Source organism: Dipodomys ordii, unplaced genomic scaffold (genome assembly GCF_000151885.1).
Source record: "Dipodomys ordii isolate 6190 unplaced genomic scaffold, Dord_2.0 Scaffold10, whole genome shotgun sequence".
NCBI classification, from domain to species: Eukaryota; Metazoa; Chordata; class Mammalia; order Rodentia; family Heteromyidae; genus Dipodomys; species Dipodomys ordii.
In genome coordinates, this window is record NW_012267226.1 from 17,573,479 (window position 1) to 17,595,947 (window position 22,469).

Here is a 22,469-nt window from a genome sequence, read left to right on the forward strand (position 1 = left end):
AGATCCAGTTCTTAAGAGTTACATGCACAGGGCTGGGAAGGTGGCTCAGTGGTAGAGCACTTGCCTTGCATGCATGAGGCCCTGGGTTCGATTCCTCAGCACCACATAAGCAAAAAGAAAAAAGCCAGAAGTGGTGCTGTGTCTCAAGTGATAGAGCGCTAACCTTGAGCTGAAGAGCTGAGGGACAGTGCCCAGGCCCAGAGTTCAGGCCCCACGACTGGATCAAAAAAAAAAAAAAGAGTTACATGCACAAAAATAGTCCAACACAAAGAAATTGTGATAATGATAAAACTGAAGTTAAGTGCGCACACGAAAAACAGAGGCCCAACCTAGATTAGCGGGAAGAGTGTTCAGGAAGTTTATTCAAAATGATGTTTGAATAACTCTAGGGCAGATGGATAGTAAGCTTAGTATTTAGATATTGCCCCTCAACTCCAAATTACTTTTCCGTATTCTACTTTGTGATTCTAGGGCTGGGCCTGTGCCATTTGGAGTATGACGGAGAAGCTTCAAAGACTTGACACTTCAAAGACTTTTGTTTTTTAATTTTTTATTGTTAATATAAAGGTGATGGCTCTGAGGGAAAGACTTTTCTGGCCCGTTTACTTCTCCTGCTGCTAACGAAGGCCACCGTGTTAGTGAGAGCTCTGAAGAGAAAAATAGTCACAGTGAAATGTAAGATGTGGTCAAAGCATCCAGGGAAAGGAAACAGGCTGGAAGGATCAGTGTGAATGGCTGAGGACTGGCCCTTCACAAATATCAGTAAATAGTTTATCAGCGGGCAACAGATATTATAAATATAAAATCAGACTATTAGGGCAGGATATCCGGAAGTCTGCCCTTCCTCCTCCCTGATCATAATGGGTTACCCTTGCCATCCGCATGACATTGGAACTCCCAAGTAGGGAGTCCAACTAATGAGGCACAATCTTATTTAACTTTTTCTTAAAAAAAAACCCTATCCTTTCTATTTCATTATTTCTCTTTCACTGTTTTCTTTTTTCATTTCACTTTTTATTATCTTTAAGTAATCGTTGTACAAAGGGGTTTCAGTGTCTGCCTAAGGGAACAGTGCGTCCTGATCATTGTCACAACCCTTCCATCCTCCTCCCCGCCCCCACTCCCTCCTAACCCCTCCCAGTCAGTCCTGTTGTCACCTAGATCCATTCCCACATATGTCCACCGAGTATTATAACTGTATCCATCCACCCTCCCCTTCCCATCCATCTGTCACCTCCCCTTAATTCTCCGCTCCTCTCAGACAAGAAACTGTTTCAGCTTCCCAATCATCATTTTGTTACTCTCTGTTAATTGTTCAAAGTGAATACACCATAGAAATCCACCACTTCATATACTATGCTTTAGTCAGTTTCATCATGTCTATGTGCATATCACATATATGTTTGTTTTTTTGTTTGTCAGTCGTGGGGCTTGAACTCTGGGCCTGAGAGCTGTCCCTCAGCTCTTCAGCTCAAGGTGAGCGCTCTACCACTTGAGCTACAGCGCTCCTTCCCATTTTCCAGTGGTTTATTGGAGATAAGAGTTTCACGGACTTTCCTGCCCGAGCTGACGTTGAACCGAAATCCTCAGATCTCAGACTCCTGAGTAGCTAGGATTACAGGCGTGAGCCACGGGTGCCCAGCTCACATATATGTTTTCATATATGTTTGAGTTTTAGGTCTGACTGCCACTTATAAGGGAAAATGTGCCCTTTGTCTCTCTGAGCCTGACTTCACTAAATATGAAGTTTTTCCAGGTCCACACATTTTCCTGCAAATGACATAATATTATTCTTCCTGGTGGATGAATTGAAAAATATGTACACATGCTGGGCGTTGGTGGCTCACACCTGTAATCCTAGCTACTCAGGAACCTGAGATCTGAGGATCTCAGTTTGAAGCCAGCCCAGGCAGGAAAGTCCGTCAGAGTTTTATCTCCAATTAACCACCAGAAAACCAGAAGTGATGCTGTGGCTCAGGTGATAGAGCACTAACCTTGAGCTGAAGAGCTGAGGGATAGTACCCAGGCCCAGAATTCAAGCCCCACACCCCCAAAAATGGGAAAAAATGTATACACATATACATACACATATATAAATGTATACATATACATACATATCCCTCATTTTCTTGATTCATTCATCCATTGTAGGGCATCTGGTGATGATTCCATTACTTAGCTGTTGGGAATGGTGTTACAATGAATTCTGTACAGGAAGCCTGGATTTTAGAAAGAGGACTAATATACTGCATCATCTTGGAGAAGGCACTTGGGAAAAAATGAAGAGAATCATGTCAGTGTATTGGACCTTTACTTACTTTGGAGTAGGGGGTGATACTTATGCAATAACTTTGTATTATGTTCTGCTTAAATTCTCAGAGCCATTCATAGACCATTAACAACATATTTTTTTAAAATATAATTTTGTTGTAAAGGTGTTGTACAGAGGGATTACAGTTACACAAGTAAGGTAATGAGTACATTTCTTGTTAAATATTGTCACCCACTCCTTTGTTTTTCTTCTACCATCCCTCTCCTGCTGCTCCACCCCCCCCCTCAAAGTTGTAAAGTTTATTTACCACATAGCGTCTTGTGACTATCACTGTTGCCCTGGTTCACTCCTTGTCCTTGTGTCACCATTTTTATGATTCCCCTTCCCTTCCCCAAATCAGATAAATGTATATTCAAGTCTCAAGGTACCAGAATAAAAAAAACAGTGACTACCAGGATTAAACCAAAGGGAAACGTATTTTTCATAAAGAGAAATGTAGTATGCAGGGCCTGGGTGCTGTCACTGAGCTTTTCTCCTTAACGCTAGTGCTCTCCCACAGCTTTACTTCTGGTTTTCTGGTGGTTAATTGTAGGTAGATAAGAGTCTCATGGACTTTCCTGCCTGGGCTGGCTTTGAACCATGCTCCTCAGAGCTCAGCCTGCTTAGTAGCTAGGATGGATGACAGGCGTGAGCGCTACTGGCGCCTGGCTGCAGAATGGTTTTTTAACTGTGTTTCACAGTGAATTTCTTTCCCCACATAGAATGAGCACAGGGAGTCCAGGTTGAGAAATGCTCCAGTAATTGTTAAACTTACTCAATTTATCATTGCTATTCTATCTCTCGGTACTGATGCAGTAACCCTGAAAGTTCATTAGCTATAGTCACATGTATATATATGTACACACCTTTAGGTAGGTGCCTGTTTACCTGCATTCGTATAGAGTGGTTTAGGTCTTTGTGCCCTTCTACAGAGCAGATATGTCAGGGTCTGTGTCACACTGAGGGAGCAGGTTCCCTGATGGAGAGCTCTTCTGTACCACTTACTACCACCTCTAACATCAAGAATTTAAGTCCACAGATGTTGATGTTTTGGACATTGTCTTACATTGTGCAAGCTGCAGTTGTATATGGAGTTTGTGGCTGCTCCGCTGTGACCTGAGATTTAATTGAAACCATCATTGTTGGAATGCTTGAAGGAGGTGCTAGTTTACAGCAAGGGAGAAGAGTGTCAAGAAAGTTCTCCACATGGGAGGGGGAGTGTGGAGGGGGGAAGAGTGTAGTTGTGGAGGTGGAAGGGAAGGGTTGATAGGGGAAAAGCAAAGGAGGAGGTAACAATGCTTGATAGGAGATGTACTCATTACCTTGCTCATGTAATTGTAACCCCTCTGTACAGTATTTTTACAATAAAAAACTTTTTTTTAAAAAGAAAGTTCTCCATGTATTGAAAGGAACCAGCCAAATAAGTTCGTAGGGATCTAGAAGTGTGGAGCAGGGTTTGTCTTTTTCTTCTTTCCTTTTTTGAAATTTACATTTGCTACCCTGGGGGTTTGACTGTCTAATCTCACTGGATAGTCAGACAAAAGGCGAGGGAAGTATACTGTGTGTAAGCAGTGTAAACCTCACGCACAGGTGTTGGTCACTTCCCTGCCCTTAGCTGTCAGTTGTCTAAAAATAAACACCGCAGGAGCTCCCTCCTCACTTCTTTTTCCTAGTTCTTGTAGTGAGAGCAGGAAACTATCCCTGGAAGGACTAACTGGGATTCTAGCTGGCACACTGTAGCCACACACTAGCATGTTCATTTTTGGTCAATGAAGTACATGGAAAATCTCCAACTTTGAGATCAAGGTCGAGACCTCTTTCATCAAGGATACTCTTGGGAAAGCCATTTGTACTGTGGAGAGCATGAGGATATGATGGAGAAAATGGTCATCCGTAGGTGTGTACTGTGACTCGGTGGGCCTTATGGACAGGGAGAGGAGGGAGAATGACAGCATTGCAATGGGACATTATTTTCAAGCAGAATAACTAGGAAATCCCACAGTACATTGCACACAGTAGTGGTAAGTATTGTTTGATGAGAATCTATAGATATGTGTGCACAAGCTGAACTGGGAATTTTTTGTTTTGGACTAGACTATGGGTCCAGTCAAAATGAGTTGAGGAGCACACTTTAGCTCTTTGTCACATACTTTTGGGATTCTAAGTCTGGCCCCTCAAACCTTGCACTTTTCTGAAGATTAGAGCTATGACTCTTTTTGGGAACTGTTCAACTATTTTGACATGAGGAGATACAAAGCAGAAGTGGAAGCTAGGTGTCTAAAAAAATTAAGGAGTGATGTATGACTAAGTCTCTGGAGGCAGATAAAACTAGGGAGAAAGAACACCGAGTATGTGTGTGTGTGTGTGTGTGTGTGTGCGCGCGCGCGCGCGTGCATGTATTAGAATTTTAGGGCTTCAGATTCACTGGAGTACAGAAAGAAATGCTTCTTTGTGTGAACAATTGCTAATAAAATGTGCTATATGTTAAATTAGGGAAAGCTGGTTGTAACTCCAAGGCTGAAGACTTAGACTGAGAGCTAGAAACCAGAAATCATGCAAACTGCTTTTTTTTTGTTCTCTGTTCTCAGGGAAGGGGACTCTCTTTAACCACATACAGGGACTCTGTGAAAGGAATAAAGCTTTTCTGGAAATTACAGAGGAGGACCCAAAGTGTACAGATCCAAATTGTGTCCATCTGACTGAAGAGTGCAATTATTTCTCCCACCCTCTCTTTTAGGATACTTGCTCTATTTCCAAATGCCATAGTTCGAAAATTACTGCTGATGCTGATATTTAGCTTAGTTTTATGGGTCCTTTACTTGTCTTCTGGAGACTACAAAAAGGTAAGAATTTCTTTTTTTGGAATTTCACCAGTTACAATAGCATCACTTGAATGACCTGTTATAAAGGAATCAAAGTTAAAAGTATCATTTCAGCAAGATAATGTACACGAGAGTGCTCTTTGTTCAACATTAATCTCTTTTTACTATGTTTTGGAGGCACGTTCCTGTGCTTTTAGTATCTCCACCAGTTGTCCTGGTTCATCAACCTGTTTGGCCGTTGAGACTTTAATCCAATTAAGCCCACTCTCATCTTTGCTTCCTTTCACAGTATTTGTTTTATGCTCCTTGGAGTCCAGCTTGCATTTCTTGCATTTCTCCCCTCTGCAGTCTCTCATTTGATCTTATTTCCATTTTGCTTCTTCCGAACCACTGAAAACATTTTTTTGTTTGTGTGTTGTCCTCTTTATTCTATTAGCTTATATGCGTTACAGAGGATTTCATGGTTACATTTCCACACCTGTGTACCATATGTTCTGATCTCTTGATTTAATATTAAAAACAGCTTTACCCCCAACCTCTTTCATGCCTCTTATCCTGCTTGATTTCCTTTTATTTTTCAATACTACTTCTCATTTCCTGTTATTCTATATAATATATTTAACTATTAATTATCAGACCTGTTAATGATTATCATCAATCTACCACCTATCTAATATGTCATCTATCATCCATTTTAAATATGGAACACTTCACAGGTTTGGGTGCCATTCTTGCCCAGAGACCATTCTCATCTTTCTGCATGGCTCCAATTTTAGCATATTGCTGCCAAAGCAGGCACTTCTGATATTCATCGATTACCATCAATCCTGACCTATAGTAAGATATCTCCCAAGAGGCAAGATATGGTTATATATTTATTTGTTGCTGTAACCCTAACGCCAAGGACAGTGCCTGACCCATCCTGGATATTTAGTAAATAATTATTAAAAGCCCAACAACTCAGTGATTTGAGCTAGATGAGAGGCAATAGTGACCAGAAATAAAGTAATAATAACGAGAGGGGAGAAAGGCTGAGGAAGTGAAGATAGAATTTGTACCCAAATGCAATGATTTCATATCTTGGTTAAGTGGTTAAGAATCACAACTGGGAAATAGAAGAATGGGAAGAAATTTATTATCTACTTCAGGTAAGTGTACTGGGCTTATTTTCAAAGCAACTCTACTCCGGAACAAAGGCATGATGGAGATTTTGTTCAGGAATATACTCATATTGACATCCAAAAGCACTAGTAGGGGCAGGCACATTTCTGAGCATGCTCAGTTGAAGGTATACATTTCAGAGTCTGCTAAGTAGAAGGTCATAGTTGACATGTTGATAAGAGAAAGCTGATTGACACAAATACCCTGGACGTGCTCAGTTCAGAGTTTACACTGGGTTGTCTGAAAGAATGAGTCACGATGACTGGAGGACTTTAGCTGCTTCCTTGAAAGTTTTTCCAAAAAAATATTTTTAGCTGAAACAAAGGAGGGGCCAGCTTGTTTAAGATGGGGGAGTGGGGAAGGATGGTAGCTTTCTCCCCCATCAGTGCAAGAGCTTGCATCTTTAGTGCCAGCTTGTGTGACGGTTTACAATCCTAGCACGTGAGAGGCTAAAGGAAGGTCGCCAGTTCAAGACCAGCTTGGTGCTACATAGTGAGGCACCGTTAGAGCAACAATAACAAAAGTAAATGAAATGACAAATAAGGGTGAATCCTTGATTCAGCAGCTAAGAACTAACAAATTCGCCCTGAGACTTTTGACTCCTCGTTCTTGAGGTGTTTGGGGAAAGATGTCATTCTTCTAAGGCTACTTGCTGCTGACTGTGGTCACGCTCTCCTGAAGCCAGCAGACTGGCTGGTGCTGACACAGGGTAAGTCTCAAGCTCCTTAGGCAAAGTTTCGTAACTTGAATTCCCATTGCTAACACTGTCCCGGGACATTTTCATGCACATCTAATTTCAACATACATCCTGAAGAAGATCAGCAACAGGGATGTTGTTCTTTTTCTTTTCTTTTTTTGAATTTAGCCCCCAAAATAAAGGCTTAGTGTTTTGAAGAATCCAGGTCAAAACACAGATAAGAAATAGGCCAATGAAAAAGAGGGGGACAGAGGGCTTACTTGCTGTTTAAAGTAGCAGGCAAGTCCTCTTAGTTACAATACAACTGAACTTGGGCAGATAGATTAAAAATACATAAGCAGAGACCAACCAGAAGAACAGGGCAAAAAGGTTACCCATGATTGACTCCTTCTGATTGGCTTTAGTGTGAATTCTAGTTCTGCTAACTGGAGTAGGCAGAGTTCTCTGAATCTTTTGGTTCCTGTGTCCCCTTTAGCTTGGTATAAGGAATTAAGGGAGTTACACCTGTTCATGGAAGGGAAGAGTTAAGGAGTTAGTAAGATTAAATGTGACCCTGGATTATGCTGGTCACAAGGGGACTCTTACGTTCTTTTAAAATATACCAACCCCTTGTATCCTCAGAGGGGAATCTTATTTCTGTAGGAAAAAAAGTTTTAGGTTTACATACCTCGTAAGGGCACATATAATGGGCCTTTGATTGATTGTGTGTTTTACTGCTGGTTTAACTTCTACATAAAAGTATATTTTAGAATGAGTTCCCCCTGGAAAGAACCTTTCATACAACCTAAAGTGGTTGGCCTGACTATAAAATCCACCTGCCGGTCTCCCTGGCCTCCTGTCTAACCTGAATTGCCTTTTATAACAGGGGTGCAAGTGGCCTTGTCTGAATGGTTTTTTGTGTTTTTCTTTTTAGTTGGATTTCTATACAAAGTTTTGTTTGTTTGATCTTTTTTCACACCTGGCATCTTTATTACTTTAAAAAGCCAGTTGTGTAGAGTGTGGTTTTTTTTTTCATAATGAGTTGAGTTGAACTATGGTCAAATTTAATAAATTTCCCAGCCCAACTTTTTGACAATCAGACCTTCATCCACTCCCAGGAGACAAGAAACACTCAGAAGCTTACATCCCTTGCCTTTCCTTTGTTTTCTTTTACAATACCTTCCTTCAAGTAGGAGGGATTAGATTTGTAGAGAGACAAGGTGGAGAAAATCTCCACAGCAGGAAAGTCTCCACAGAAAAGGCTGCATGTCTAGGTGCTGCATGGTTTTGTTTTTATTTTCCCCTTTGATGCTCTCTGAAGTATATAGCAGCTACATTTTTAGGGTCATTTAAGTATCTTTTTCTCTCTTTTTGTGGTACTTGGAATTGAACTCAGGGCTTTGAACTTGCAAGTCAGGTCCTTTACCACTTGTGCCATGCCTCCAGTTCCTTTGTGCCTTGGTTATTTACAAACTCCGGTCACACTGTATGCCTGGGTTGGTTTGAGTTGTGACAAGCACACACTACTGTACCCAACCAGTGGTTGAGATGAAGGCCCAGGAACTTCACCTAAGGACTGGCCTTGAACTGCTATTTGCCAATCCTTACCTCCCAAGTAGCCAGCATTACAGAGTTGAAGGCACATCTGGAGAGCAGGAAGATAAAAAAAATAAATCTGTTCTTTAAACATAGCCTTTTGTAGTGCTTATTATATCTGTGAACATTATGCAATAAAATATAGGTATTGGGAACTACAGGACTTTATGCGACTTTGCTGCCCATATGTCTTGTACAAGTCTGTATTTTCCTGTTCCCTCTCCCTCTGTCTGTCTCTTCCTCTCTCCCTCTCTCCCTCCTTCTCCCTTCCTTCTCTCTCTCTTTTTTTCCTTTTCATTTTCTTTCTTTTTTCTTTTTGTATATTGAGGGGCTTGAACACAGGGCCTTGGCACTGTTCCTGATCTCTTTTCCTCAAGTCTAGTGCTCTACCACTTTGAACCACAACTCCACTTATGGTTTTCTGGTGGTTAATTGGAGATAAGAGTCTCACCAGGACTTTCCTGCCCAGGCTGGCTTTGAACTGTGATCCTCAGATTGTAGCCTTCTGAGTAGTTAAGATTACAGGTGTGAGCCACCGGTGCCTGGCTCCTTATTTCTTATCTGGCAGGATATAAATATTATTTAATAAGATCTGCAGGGTCTTAATAAACTTCGTTTAGAAAGCTGGTCAAACACAGGCCTCATTATGTCAAGGCTCACAAACCTTAAGGGATGTTTGCTCAAGAGAAACAGTTAATAGGATTTAAGATGAGTTACATTTTTTACTCTGAGAGTTCACTCCACCTAGTCTTTTTTTTTTTTTTTTTGTCGGTCATGGGGCTTGAACTCTGTGCCTGAGTGCTGTCCCTAAGCTCTTCAGCTCAAGGCTAGTGCTCTACCACTTGAGCCACAGCACCACTTCCAGTTTTCTTAGTGGTTTATCGGAGGTAAGAGTCTCACAGAGTTTCTTGCCTGGGATGGCTTTGAACCATGATCTTCAGATCTCAGCCTCTTGAGTAGCTAGGATTACAGGGATGAGCCACCGACACCTGACTCCACCTAGTCCTTATCCCTGGGTTTCTGGCTGGTCTTGAGTCAGGACAGTCTCTGGTGCTGTTGGCATTTCATGGCATAGTGTCATGAGCACAGACCCACAACTCTTTAGGAATTTGCATTTCTGAAGATGAACAGTTACTTGGCGTTTGGTTAATAGATATATTTCTAAGAGGGAGATGTGGCACTCAGGAATGTGTGGAAGTGAGCACCTTCAAGTCTCTGCGTCCATTCCACAAGTGAGAGGCTTGAAAAATCATTTAGTTTCTCCCCTTCTTGGCATCTTTCTTATGGTATTTGTGTTTCTGGTCATTGCCATTTTCAGTAACCAGACTCTGTGGCTCTGGTATTGAGTAAAACTCAATTTCTTCTTTAGCTATATCTACAGTAAGGCAAGATCCCTTAGCAGAATTTGGGGTTGTATTCAAGAGCGCAGTGGGGCACCTCGAGGCCACACCAATCGCTCTCTCTAGGAGGGAACTAAGTTAGGCACAGTGCAAGGCTGAGCCCTGTGGTATGTACCTTTCATCCCCGTGACAAAGGAAAGCTCAAATAGGAGGATCACAGTCCAGACTGGCCAGGGCATAGAATGAGACTCTATCTTGAAAATACTCAATGAGAAAAAGGACCAACAGAGTGGCTTAAATGGTAGAGAGTCTGCACAACAGTTACAAGTCCCTGAATTCAAACCCCAGTATTGCAGAGAGAGAGAGACAGACAGACAGACAGATAGACAGACAGACAGAAAACAAAAGGAGTCCTGTTGGTCCCCTAACTTACTGCTCAGGGAACAATTTGAATATTCCATTGTCTTTCTGGCTTGAAGAAAGTTCTACCCGAGCTTCACTGGGCTTGTGGAATGCACACTGAAGGCTGGGATTCTTACCCAAGGAGTTAAGGGGAGTGAAGTGCAGCTGCTAATAAGGGTGTCTGTCTGCCTGGTCTGCTTCCTTGCCTTTTATCTTGTTTTCTTCTTTGGACAAGCCTCTCTTGTTGAGAATCTTGGATGTACTTCCTTGAAGTTGAGACCCACAGCCAGGTCTCTATATTAGGATCACCATCATTACTTATAAACCTTTTTTTTTTTAACTTCATCCAAATGTTTAGTCTTGTTCTTTTTTATTTTAATCATTTTACTATAGGACAAAAACCTTATTTTATCATACAGTCTTTTTTTCAAATTTAAAAGCATTTTTATACTTATAACTTCATACATTTCCCCCTCCCCACCTCTTCTTTTTCTTTTTTCCCACAGTTGTTGGGCTTGAGCAGGCCCTGGGCACTGTCCTTGAATTTGTTTGTTTGTTTGTTTGTTTTCTCAAGGCTAGTGCTCTACCTCTTGAGCCACAGCTGTACTTCCAGCTTTTGGGGGGATGGTTAGGGAGATAAGATGCTTAGGGACATTTCTTTGAGCTGCAATCTTCAGATCTCAGCCTCCTGAGAGCGAGGATTGCGGTCCCGAGTCATCAGCACCCAGCTCTTCGTACCTCTTTATCTTCTGATTACTGTTTCTTTTCTTGTCTTGTTTTCTTTCTTACATTTTGAAGCCTGGTGTGGTGGGTCATATCTATAATCACAGTAATCAAGAGGCAGAGGTAAGAAGATGCTAAGTTCAAGAGCAGATTTGGCTACATAGTGAGAACCCATTTCAGAGCAATATATGTTTTTAAACAATCTGTACAAAATTTCAAATGTAGACATATGGGAATTCTAATTCCCTTTGCCACTTTGCTTGTTAATGATGACTCAGGAAGAAAGCAATTTTAATCTGTTTTACCTTGTTACAAAAACACATTTATCAGTAGGCCCGCATGCATCATTTTTACAGAATCTAAGAAGCCAAGTTTATATTTAGCAAGCAGTGCTTCTGTATTTAATTTAACTTGCTTAGAAATACTCGGATGTTTTATATTTATTACATAACTTTCAGACATAAATTACATGAAGAGTACACTTTTAACATGTATCTCCTTTACATGTACCTTATTTGCTTTTAACATTACTTCTAAATTATGCTTGAAAAACAAAGTATCAGACAAATGAAAAGCATAATTTGGGTGCTTTTTTGTTTTCTGTGCTTGTGCTGATAGTAAGGCTTGAACTCAGGGCCTTGGCACTGTCTCTTAGCTTTTGCCACTCCAGGCTAGTGTTCTACTACTTGGCCACAGCTTTTTGGTGGTTAATTGGAGATGAGAATCTCACAGACTTTGCCGTCCAGGTTGACTTTGAGATTCAATCCTCAGATCTCAGTCTCTTGAATAGCTAGGTTATTTTTAAATTAATTTTTTATCACCTTTAAGTAGTTGTACAAAAGGGTTTTCATTCAACAAGTATATTGAATTCAGCAAGTATGATACCAATAAGTGCAGTGTATCTTGGCCAGTGTCACCCCTTTCATTGTTCTTCTCTCATCTTTCCCAACTCTACCCATTCCCTCAGATTATTTTAAAACATCTTTTATCTTCCTTCCCTCCCTCCCTCCCTTCTTTCCTATTTTGGAGGAAGTGGTGTGCGATATTGGGGTTTTGACAAGGGTTTCATGTTTGCAAGACTGTTTGCTAGACTGGTGCTCTACCACTTGAGCCATATTGCCACCCTTTCCTTGCTTTAGTTATTTTTCAGGTAAGAAAAGTGTGGCCTCAGATCAGGATCCCCCCTATCTCTGCCTCCTGCTTAGTTAGGATTGCAGTGATCTGCCAGCATGCCCAGCCTTCTGTGTCAGATTATGTTTTCTTGATGGAATAATACAAAATCAGTTAAAACAACAACAACACAAAAACAATGGTCATGGAAATTATATGAATATAATTGAAATACTTAAAAGTACATGATGCTAGTTGTAAGACCATAAGTGAAAACTAATTAGAATTTATTTCTGATACCTAATTTTATCACACTGAAAGACATTATGTGATTCATGCTAATTTACTTTGAGAAGCAAGTCCTCTTGTCTGCTGGTAATAAATATAGTCATTTTCCCTCAATCCTTCAGCTCTTGATCCACTGGAGAAACCCAGTTGTTCTGAAACAGTGGAGTGTCTTTAAAAAGTACTTGAGCTGTGAAGACACTCAGAGTCCAGAAGTCTTCCCAACAGATACTGAGCTGAGTGTCATGGAGATCGTAGAAAGACTAGACCAGATGATCCCACCCAGACCCTTCACCCACATGACCACCACCACCAGTGCCAAACACAGCAGAGCCGTCATCCTCAACCCTCAAGACACGTACTGCAAGGGGGATCAGCTAGACATCCTTCTGGAGATGAGGGACCACTTGGGACATCGGAAGGAATATGGCGGGGACTTCCTGAGGGCCAGGATGTCCTCCCCAGCCCTGAAGGCAGGTGCATCGGGAAAGGTGACGGACTTCAACAACGGCACCTACCTGGTCAGCTTCACTCTGTTCTGGGAAGGCCAGGTCTCCCTGTCGGTCATGCTCATCCACCCCAGTGAAGGGGTGTCTGCTCTCTGGAGGGCAAGGAACCAAGGCTATGATCGAATTATTTTCAAAGGTAAATTTCTTAATGGCACCTCTGAAGTCATCACTGAATGTGGTCTGGCCTTAAACTCGAGTGCTGAGCTGTGCCAGTACCTGGATATTCGGGACCAAGAAGCTTTCTACTGTGTGAAACCACCATATGTCCACTGTGAGGCCTTCATTTACATGAGCACCAGAAATAGACACATTTCCTATCTTAGCAAGGAGGAATGGAATCTTTTCAACAGGTAATCATCCTTCATATAGAAACAAGGGATACACCAGAGAGGGACTGGTTCAAACCGAACTCAATCTAAAGTTTTTTTTTTCTAGTTTTTTTAAATAAGTTTTTTATTGTGAAAATACTGTACAGAGTGGTTACAATTAGATGAGCAAGGTAATGAGTACATTTCTTATCAAGCATTGTTGCCTCCTCCTTTGTTTCTCCTTCCCATCCTTCTCCTGTCCCCCCTACAAACTCCCCCCCAACCCCCCCACCCCGCACAACCAAAGTTGTAAAGTTCGTTTTTCAACCTAACAACTTGTACATCTCATTGTTGCCATGGGTCCAATTGTATCCCTATTTAAACGATTTGTTTTTTCCCTTCCCCTCCACAAATTATACCAACACCAAGTACACTGAAAACGAGTAATACCATGGGGGAGAAATCACCTTATAAATACGTTAGAAACAATATCAAGAAAGAAAAAACCATCTGTGTCCTTATCTTGGAGTTCATTCCTCCTAACATCATCTTATCTGACCTTGTCTGCTTGTCTCAGACAGATACTAGTTATTGCAAATAAGGGAAACCATGGGACCTATGTTTCTTTGGGCCTGGCTTACTTCACTTAATATAATGTTTTCCAAGTTTTTCCATTTCCTAACAAATGGGGCAATGTCATTCTTTCTGAGGGAGGCCTAGAATTCCATTGTGTTTGTATACCACATTTTCTTGATCCATTCAGTCTAAAATTTTGTCTACTCAAACTCCCCTTACATTGTCAATTCTGTGGCCTAAGTTAAGGGTAGCTCAGTCCTTCAGCATCACCTCAGCTGATGGTAAGTTTGCAGGTCTCGCATGTGTCACCTGTGGAACTACTTGCCAGTGAAATGCACATGTAGAGTATATACTTATTTTTCATGGTGCATAATACTTCCAGGTTTAGTAATTTTTATAATCAAATGTTCCCTCCAATGTGTTCCATGGGAGCTACTTTTATACACTGTTAATGGATGCTGTGCCCAAAAGGTAAATAGTATCATTATTCAGGTCACTCAAATAATTATCCAGTTCTGCCAATCCTATCTCCTCATGGTCTCCTGAATGCACTCATCCTTTACTGTTACCTGTATCCTTGTAAAAATCATCATCAAACCTCAATTAGATTGTTACAACCATTTTCAGAGCTGGTTTATCTGCCTTCAGTCATATTTCTTTATATCTGTTGTCCATACTGTACCTAGATTAATGTTTTAAAAATGTGACTGCTTGTTCTTGTTGCTAAATTTGCAAGGTATCAGGTCATGGTCTGTCTTTAAACCGCACCTGGGATGGAGAAAGGAAAATACAGACTTGACTAGGCTCACTTTCCCCCTGAGACACATTTTAATCCTGTGCCACATATAGGTCCGATGGGACCCTCATGAAGAATGGTTGCAACTGGTGTTTGCAATGTAATTTTTTTGCAGTGACCCTCAAAGTAGTGTTCCAACATCAATGGCTTCAGCTTCGCCTCAGAGCTTCTTAGAAATCTAAATTCTTGGGCCTTACCCTCAAAATTATTAAATCAAAAATTCTGAGAGTAAGGTTCAGCAATCCAATTTATCCAATTACTTGAGATAATTCGGATGGAAGCACTGACCTACGGAAAGTTTCATCAAGACCAGAGTTATTACGGAAGGCAAAAGTATGAAAGGAGTGCTTATGGAAGATGACCACGTAGAGGGTGAAATTAAAGGATCGGTAGGTAGGTGGATGGATAGATAGATAGTTTTGATTGAGAGCAAGTGATATTATGGATTAGTCAGTGAATTGTTTTCCAAAGCACTAACCTAGTTACTTTCTTTGGAATATCTTAAATGTATCAAAATAATGACAAAAACATTTGCAAAGTGTTAACCTGAAGTTCCTTCCATCTAAACCAGATACTCTTATCTGATTATCTGGATGGATGTTAGGTTAATTCGTTTTCTCATTTCTTGAAGGTCCAACATAGGGATTGAAATGATGAAGAACTTGAACTCCATCAAGGTCTTACCATGTAATAGTAAGTCTAGTGTGCCCTTAAATGTATCTGCAAGTTATTTTTCAGTGACTATCTTACTTAGAGACATGTTTATTCTACATTAACCATTTAAAGCTTTAATTTTTCTGGGACAAATGAAATCAGCCACCTTGGGTTTCAAGTGAAAGATTTTATTCTTGGGAATTATTTTCAAATTTAAACCAATTTTCATCCAGAGTAAGAAATAAAAGACTAAGGAAACCATTCGTCAGCTCAAAACGTTCAGGATGTTTACATTTAAATTTAAGATTTATTCTCCAGAAGCTAATAGGTGGGTACTGGTATGACGTGAAAATAGCTTGAATGAACCATACAGATTCAGAGTTAGGAAATTTCTCTAGCAGGTTCTAATTTTTTTTTTTTAGCCAAGCTGTATCACATAAAAAGTTCCATGAACTAGCAATTTCTGTGGATTTTCTTTTTTAAGTTTTCTCATGTAAACTTTAGTGGTCAATATAGGCATTACATGCATAAAATGATGATTCTGCAACACTGCAGTTCAAATTACAACGCAGCAAACAACAATTAACAGCTTCACATTTACCTGTTAAGCTTTGTTCAGGTATTCAGCAAATGTTTACTGAGGATCTATTGTGCACAGAAAATTCTGCTAAACCCTGTGGAAAACATAGGTAGAAATAAATGGTGAGCCCAGACTAAAGCCCATCATGGGTGGAAATGACCCCTTTTCTGCCCCCAAGTGATCACCATCCGTCTCCAACTTTTACATCAACAAAGTTCCAGAATCTTTGGGCATCTTGAGTCTTCATTACATTGTTTTTGCTTCCTTTTCTACCTGGACAGTAATTTTTATTTTTAAAAAATCAGGAGTTTTTCTTACAAGATAGTACTAGACAATTAGTTTGGGGGATCACCAATAAATCTTACATTTATATGATGGATAAATGTGAGTTCCCCAAGCCTCAGAAATTCAGATCACATGGCCAAGATCTTTTTTTAGGTGGCAAACAGAAAAGTTTTTTTTGAATCTTACCAGGAGAAAGCTCATTTAGCTTGGGATATTTTCATAGAGGACCATTCAGAGGGAGGAGATAATGGTCCTGTTTATATATACTTACACACATATATCTGTATGCATATATGTATGTATATGCACAGCAAATCGATTTTGTATAAATATAATATCAAAATATTTCATGTGAATATAATATCAAAATCAATATATTTTATGTAAATATAATATCAATATCAAGATCTTGGTCCTGTTTATATGTACATACATATATCCACATGTATATGCACATGATATATACACACAGAAAATACATTTTATGTAAATATATTGGTAATGTAAATATATCAATAAATATACCAATATATTTTAGCAACATAATATATATTTATATGTAATATATTGTGGTAGAAGATATATATTATTGAGAAGACCATGTAGAAGGTAAAATTAAAAGCTAGGTAGGGGAAGTGGTGCTGTGGCTCAAGTGATAGACTGCTAGCGATGAGCACAAAGAGGCTCAGGGACAGCACCCATACCCTGAGTCCAAGCCCACAACTGACAAAAAAAACATAAAGGGTAGGTAAATGGATGGATATGCTATATGTGTGTGTGTGTGTGTGTGTGTGTGCCATATATAATGTACATTGTATACATATATGTATATACTCTCTATAGATTCTATGTATGTATGTATTCTGTATTGGTCAGACCATATAGAGAAAATTGTTTAGTTCTAGACACAGTTAAACTTTTAAGGTTTTTTTAATAGCCAGAAAACATGATATGATTCTGGTACATCCAGAATAAACCATCTGTGAGACTCTCTACATCAATGTGTTCAAGTTTCTTTCATGGATAAGTGGTGTGAGGAGGAAGGAACTCACCGTTTTGGTAAGGCCAAGGTCATGAGTGGGATACTCGGCTATATCTCTAAGCCTTGTGATTGTAGAGCCTCATGGTTCTCCCTGACTTTGAGTAGCTCTAGAGTCACGATGGAGTGGTCTTGGGAACTAGGGAAATATGTGACTACCCAAGAAAGAACAGATCCATTCCAAAGAAAACCATGGAGTGGAGCTTCTTATTCACTTGTAATTTTAGTAAGCAACTGTTTGCGGATGAACAAAGATAGAGGAGGATGAAAGGGAGAGACAGAAAGGAGGGCAAAGATGAGGAGAATTTCCCAAATAATCTATGATAATGCAAACTGCTGACAGTGGAAATTTTTGTTGCCAGAGACTGAGGACATAAAAAAGAAATGTCAGATTGGAATGAAGGCTCCTTTCCCCAGTGGGTACGCTTACAAAGGAAACTGGATAACAACATTTTGCAAACTAATGGAGTTCAATACAACCAAAAATATTCGTGACTGTTTGGGAAGAAAACTCATTTACCTCATGGGAGATTCAACTCTACGTCAGTGGATGTATTATCTACCCAAAGTTGTGGAAAGTATGCATTTTATTCTTATTTTGAAATCAGAGTTGACTTCTTTGAGGATTTTTACAAATAATAATAGAATTCTTTGTTGTTGTTGTTGTTGTTGGTCAGCTTGAACTCAGAACCTGAGTGGTGTTCCTGAGCTTTTACACTCAAGGCTAGCATTCTACCACTTAGAGTCACAGCACCCCTTCTGGTTTTCTGGTGATTAATTGGAAATAGAAGTCTCATGGACTTTCTTGCCTGGCTGGCTTTGAACTGTGATCCTCAGATCCTCAGATCTGACTAGCTAGGATTACAGGCATGAGGCAATGGTGCCCAGCTTAATTAGAATTCTTTGCTTTCCTTTTCTGATTTTCATCTTACTATTTTTAATATGCCAACTATTGGCTTTGGAGCTTTAATAAAAAGTTCAATTTGTCTTTGTAAAGTCACAGGTTATTTATTGAATTGAAACACCTCTGTACAGCTACTTCAGGATAATACAAAGAATAATAATAATTTTTAAAACCTTAAAAAATAAAGTCATAGATGTTAACACTTTCTTTTCTTCATGTATTTTGATAAGAAGTTCAAATTTTGGGGAAGGATTAACAGGATTTAGTAAAATTCTGTACCTTAACAGCAGCAACTCTTCATTAGAAATGATCTCAGAACTTCATAGCTGTTGCTTGTATTTTTAAATGAAATCATGTTATTTTTGTTAACTTAAAATTTATTCATTAATATCCCATCAGCCTTAAAGTATTTCGATCACCATGGAAGTGGGCCCTTTAGAACACATGTTCTTCTGGATATTGAAAGACATAGCTTGATCCAATGGAAAAAGCATAGTCATCCATTTGTTACTGAAAAGGTATTCTCCTTGAAAGATGAAAACTATATCCCACGGGAAATTGACCAGGTGGCAGGAGACAGTAACACAGCAATTGTCATTACCATTGGCCAACATTTCAGACCCTTCCCCATCAACACTTTCATCCGCCGAGCCATCAACATCAGAAAGGCGATTGAACGTCTCTTCTTGAGAAGCCCAGAGACCAAAGTGATACTGAAAACTGAAAATACCAGGGAGCTCCATATCAATGCAGAGCTGTTTAGTGACTTTCATGGTTATATTCAGAATCTTATCATGCGGGACATTTTTGAAGACCTTCATGTGGGTATTATTGATGTGTGGGACATGACAGTTGCACACAGCACTAATAATGTCCATCCACCTGATAATGTTGTTTGGCATCAGATCAGAATGTTCCTCAACTACATTTGCTAGAGGAAACATACAGAAAGCCAGCACGAGCTATTTCCTTTAGATAATCTCACACATGTCGCAAAGATAGATTATGTCATCTGAGGTAGAAAGAAAACAATTTTGGTTGTGTTTTTCTGGTACCAGGGTTTAAACTCAGCCTCACATTGGTCAGCTAGCTTGTTCATCTAGTTCTCTACCCCTTGAGCCACTCATATTCTGACTATCAGGCCTGTGTCTGATGTGTAGCTGGTAAAAATCTTCTCCCAGGGCTGGGAAGGTGGCTCAATGGTAGAGTGCTTGCCTTGCCTACATAAGGCCCTGGATTCAATTCCTCAGCACCACATAGACAGAAAAAGCCAGAGTGGTGCTGTGGCTCAAGTGGTAGAGCTGAAGAGCTGAGAAACAGTGCCCTGGCCCAGAGTTCAGGCCCCACAACCACAAAAAAAAAATCCCGTTCTGTAGGTTATCTTTTTACCTTGTTAGCTATGTCCTTACCATGCACAAACTTTTGAGTCTGATGCAGTCCCATTTATCAAGTCTTTCTTTGATTAGTTGTGCTTCTAGATCTTTACTTAGAAAGTTTTTTTTTTTTTTTTGGTCTGGTTGTGGGGCCTGAACTCTGGGCCTGGGCGCTGTCCCTCAGCTCTTCATCTCAAGGCTAGCGCTCTACCACATGAGCCACAGCGCCACTTCCAGCTTTTTTCTTTTTGCTTATGTGGTGCTGAGGAATCGAACCCAGGGCCTCAGGCATGCAAGGCAAGCACTCAACCACTGAGTCACCTTCCCAGCCCCTTGTCATTATATTTTAAGAATAAAATGATCAAATATAGCCAAAATAAAATCAATAGTCCAGATAAAACTCTTTATCTGACAAAACTGTAATCTCTCTTTACATCATCTTTACAATAAAAATTAAAAGTGCAAAAAATCATAATATATAATGCATGTTAAAAAAGTTATAGTATAAAGAAATAGAAAACCATATGACACAGCAAACTGCTGAACTAAAACAAGAAGTTTATCTCGGAAAAAGTAAATATTCAAAAAGGAGATTTTCAGTGGACTTATCATTTGAAAAGGAGGCTTATATTTGTGTAACAATATAAATATTTGAAATAACACAGAAAAATAAAAATTCACATAGAATAGCCCTAAGACACAAAAATTTAATATGTAAAGGACAAATCTTGAATGTCCCTAAGAATGAAATGGCTGCTTGGAAGGCAATATAGTAATAAATTTCCCTTCACTGGAAATTCAAAGATGGCTGAGAATGACTTAATGGTCAAATTTGAAAATGAATTATAACATTGAATATCTAGATGGGGCAGATTACCACTGCAGTAATTTCAATAAGAAATTATATGACATATATATCATATATAAGACATATATATGACATACATATTATATATATAGATATATATATGGCTCACTCTTGCAATTTAGGTACTCAAAAGACAGAGATTTGAGGATTACAATTCAAAGCCAGCCAAGGCAGAAAAATCTATGAAATTCTTATGTCCAATAATTCAGCAAAATATCAGAAGTAGAGGTGTGGCTCAAGTGGTAGAGCATCAGTGAGCAAAAATGCCAAGTGAAAGTGAAAGATGGTAAGTTCAAGTCCCAGTACCAACACACACACACACACACACACACACACACACACAAAGGACAGAGTTCCTGAACAAGGATGGACAAGAGAGCAGACTAGAAGCATCTACTGTTTTTAACTCTGTGAATGAGAAGAATCTGATGACATAAAAGTAACTTCATTCTGAAAAAGAAAAGAGTAAAAGGAAAAAAATCACAAAAAGGCCACCGGGATCCAAAAGAAAAGCAGTTACAGAAGAGAAAAAGTGTGGAGGGGTTTAGAGCCAGTGCCCATGTCCTAGAGCACAACAGGTGGCATCTTGAGAAGGTGCTGCTGGGTACCAGGGACAAGGAATAATAACAGCTTAACAACCCAGAGCCACTTTGCCATTAAACATGGGTATAAATCAGTTGTAAGAGGGGTATGAGGAATGGGCTTAGTCTCTGAAAGAGACCAGCAGGAAAATTTAAGCTATAATAAACTGTAATAAAAAAGCCAGAAGCTGGAAAAGCCCATTGTTTAGATACGCAGAGATGGAGGATTGGGAGCTGGGAGTTCCCACACAGCTAAGAGCACAGGCACTTGGAGAGTAGATTTAGTTCCCACTATGTAAAGAGTTGAAGCAGGCCGGGACCGGTGGCTCACACCTGTAATCCTAGCTACTCAGGAGGCCGAGATCTGAGGATCGCAGTTCAAAGCCAGCCTAGGCGGAAAAGTCCGTGATACTCTTATCTCCAATAAACCACTAGAAAACCGGAAGTGGTGCTGTGGCTCAAGTGGTAGAGCACTAGACTTGAGCTGAAGAGCACAGGGACAGCGCCCAGGCCCAGAGTTCAAGCCCCACGACCAACCAAAAAAAAATGGTCTAATATTACTTCCCATTTCATTTTTTACATTTTGTTTCTCCCTCTCTTCTTTGTGTTCATAATCATCATACTTGAATCCTAATACCTGCCTTTCAATGATCTCTTTCAAATTATAGTATCGAAGCCTGCCCTGGAAGAAAAGTCCTTAAGACACTTATTGCCATTAACCACTAAGAAAAAGCCTGAAGTAGTGCTGTGGCTCCTCCCCATTTATACTCTCCTTCTATCTACAAGTGGAACTCTTGTTGTACTCATATTCTCTCCTATTTCTTCTTCCCTATTCCCAATATTTCCTCATTATCTAAACTCATATCTGGTAACTATGTAGAAGCTAGACCTAAAAGACATAGACATGAATACACACATATATAATTATATATGCACACATATACATACATACATACTTACATACACAACTGTATACATAAGCAAATCGTAGGTAGATAAAAATGCATGGATAAACATAGAACATGAAAGGACTACTAACTAAGAGACTACTTAGGAGAAGAAAAGGAATGTGAGGGCTGGGAAGGTGGCTCAGTGGTAGAGAGCTTGCCTTGCATGACTGAGGCCCTGGGTTCGATTCCTCAGCACCACATAAGCAAAAAGAAAACAGCCAGAAGTGGTGCTGTGGCTCAAGTGGTAGAGCGCTAGCCTTGAGCTGAAAAGCTGAGGGACAGTGCCCAGGCCTAGAGTTCAGGTCTCACGACCAGCCCCCCCCCCAAAAAAAAGAAAGAAAAGGAATGTGAAACAGAAATGGAGGCTGAAAAAACATGAAATACATTTCAACTACATATGAAAATAACAAAATGAACCTCAGTGAAAGCCGGCAAGGGGGATTGGGCTAACAAGAATGAAAGGGAACAGATATGGTTGGAATAGATTGTCAATATGTATGTCAAGTAAGGAGTATAGGAGATAAGGAAGAGTAGGAAAATAGATTGGATTACATTGTATTCAGTGTGAGACTCATAATAATAATCACAACAATCATAATAATCATAATATCACCCCCTGT

The 22,469-nt window shown here is 39.9% G+C and overlaps 1 protein-coding gene across 1 annotated transcript; it reads left to right on the forward strand.

Moving 5' to 3' along the window:
• Window positions 1-4,182: 4,182 nt before the first annotated feature.
• On the forward strand, window positions 4,183-19,012 carry Nxpe2 (neurexophilin and PC-esterase domain family, member 2). Its single transcript, XM_013009588.1, has 6 exons — window positions 4,183-4,208; window positions 5,049-5,154; window positions 12,552-13,285; window positions 15,247-15,308; window positions 17,536-17,751; window positions 18,477-19,012. Exons 1-6 carry the CDS (start codon window positions 4,183-4,185, stop codon window positions 19,010-19,012), a joined length of 1,680 nt encoding a protein of 559 aa, XP_012865042.1.
• The last annotated feature ends 3,457 nt before the right edge of the window (window positions 19,013-22,469 follow it).

Excerpts from the sequence above, each read along its gene's own strand:
- Nxpe2 (XM_013009588.1), top strand. The coding sequence starts at position 4,183 with ATGATGGAGAAAATGGTCATCCGTAG. Across the intron at positions 13,286-15,246 it reads GAATGGAATCTTTTCAACAG|GTCCAACATAGGGATTGAAA; the intron begins GTAATCATCCTT and ends CATTTCTTGAAG. Across the intron at positions 15,309-17,535 it reads CAAGGTCTTACCATGTAATA|AGACTGAGGACATAAAAAAG; the intron begins GTAAGTCTAGTG and ends TTTTGTTGCCAG.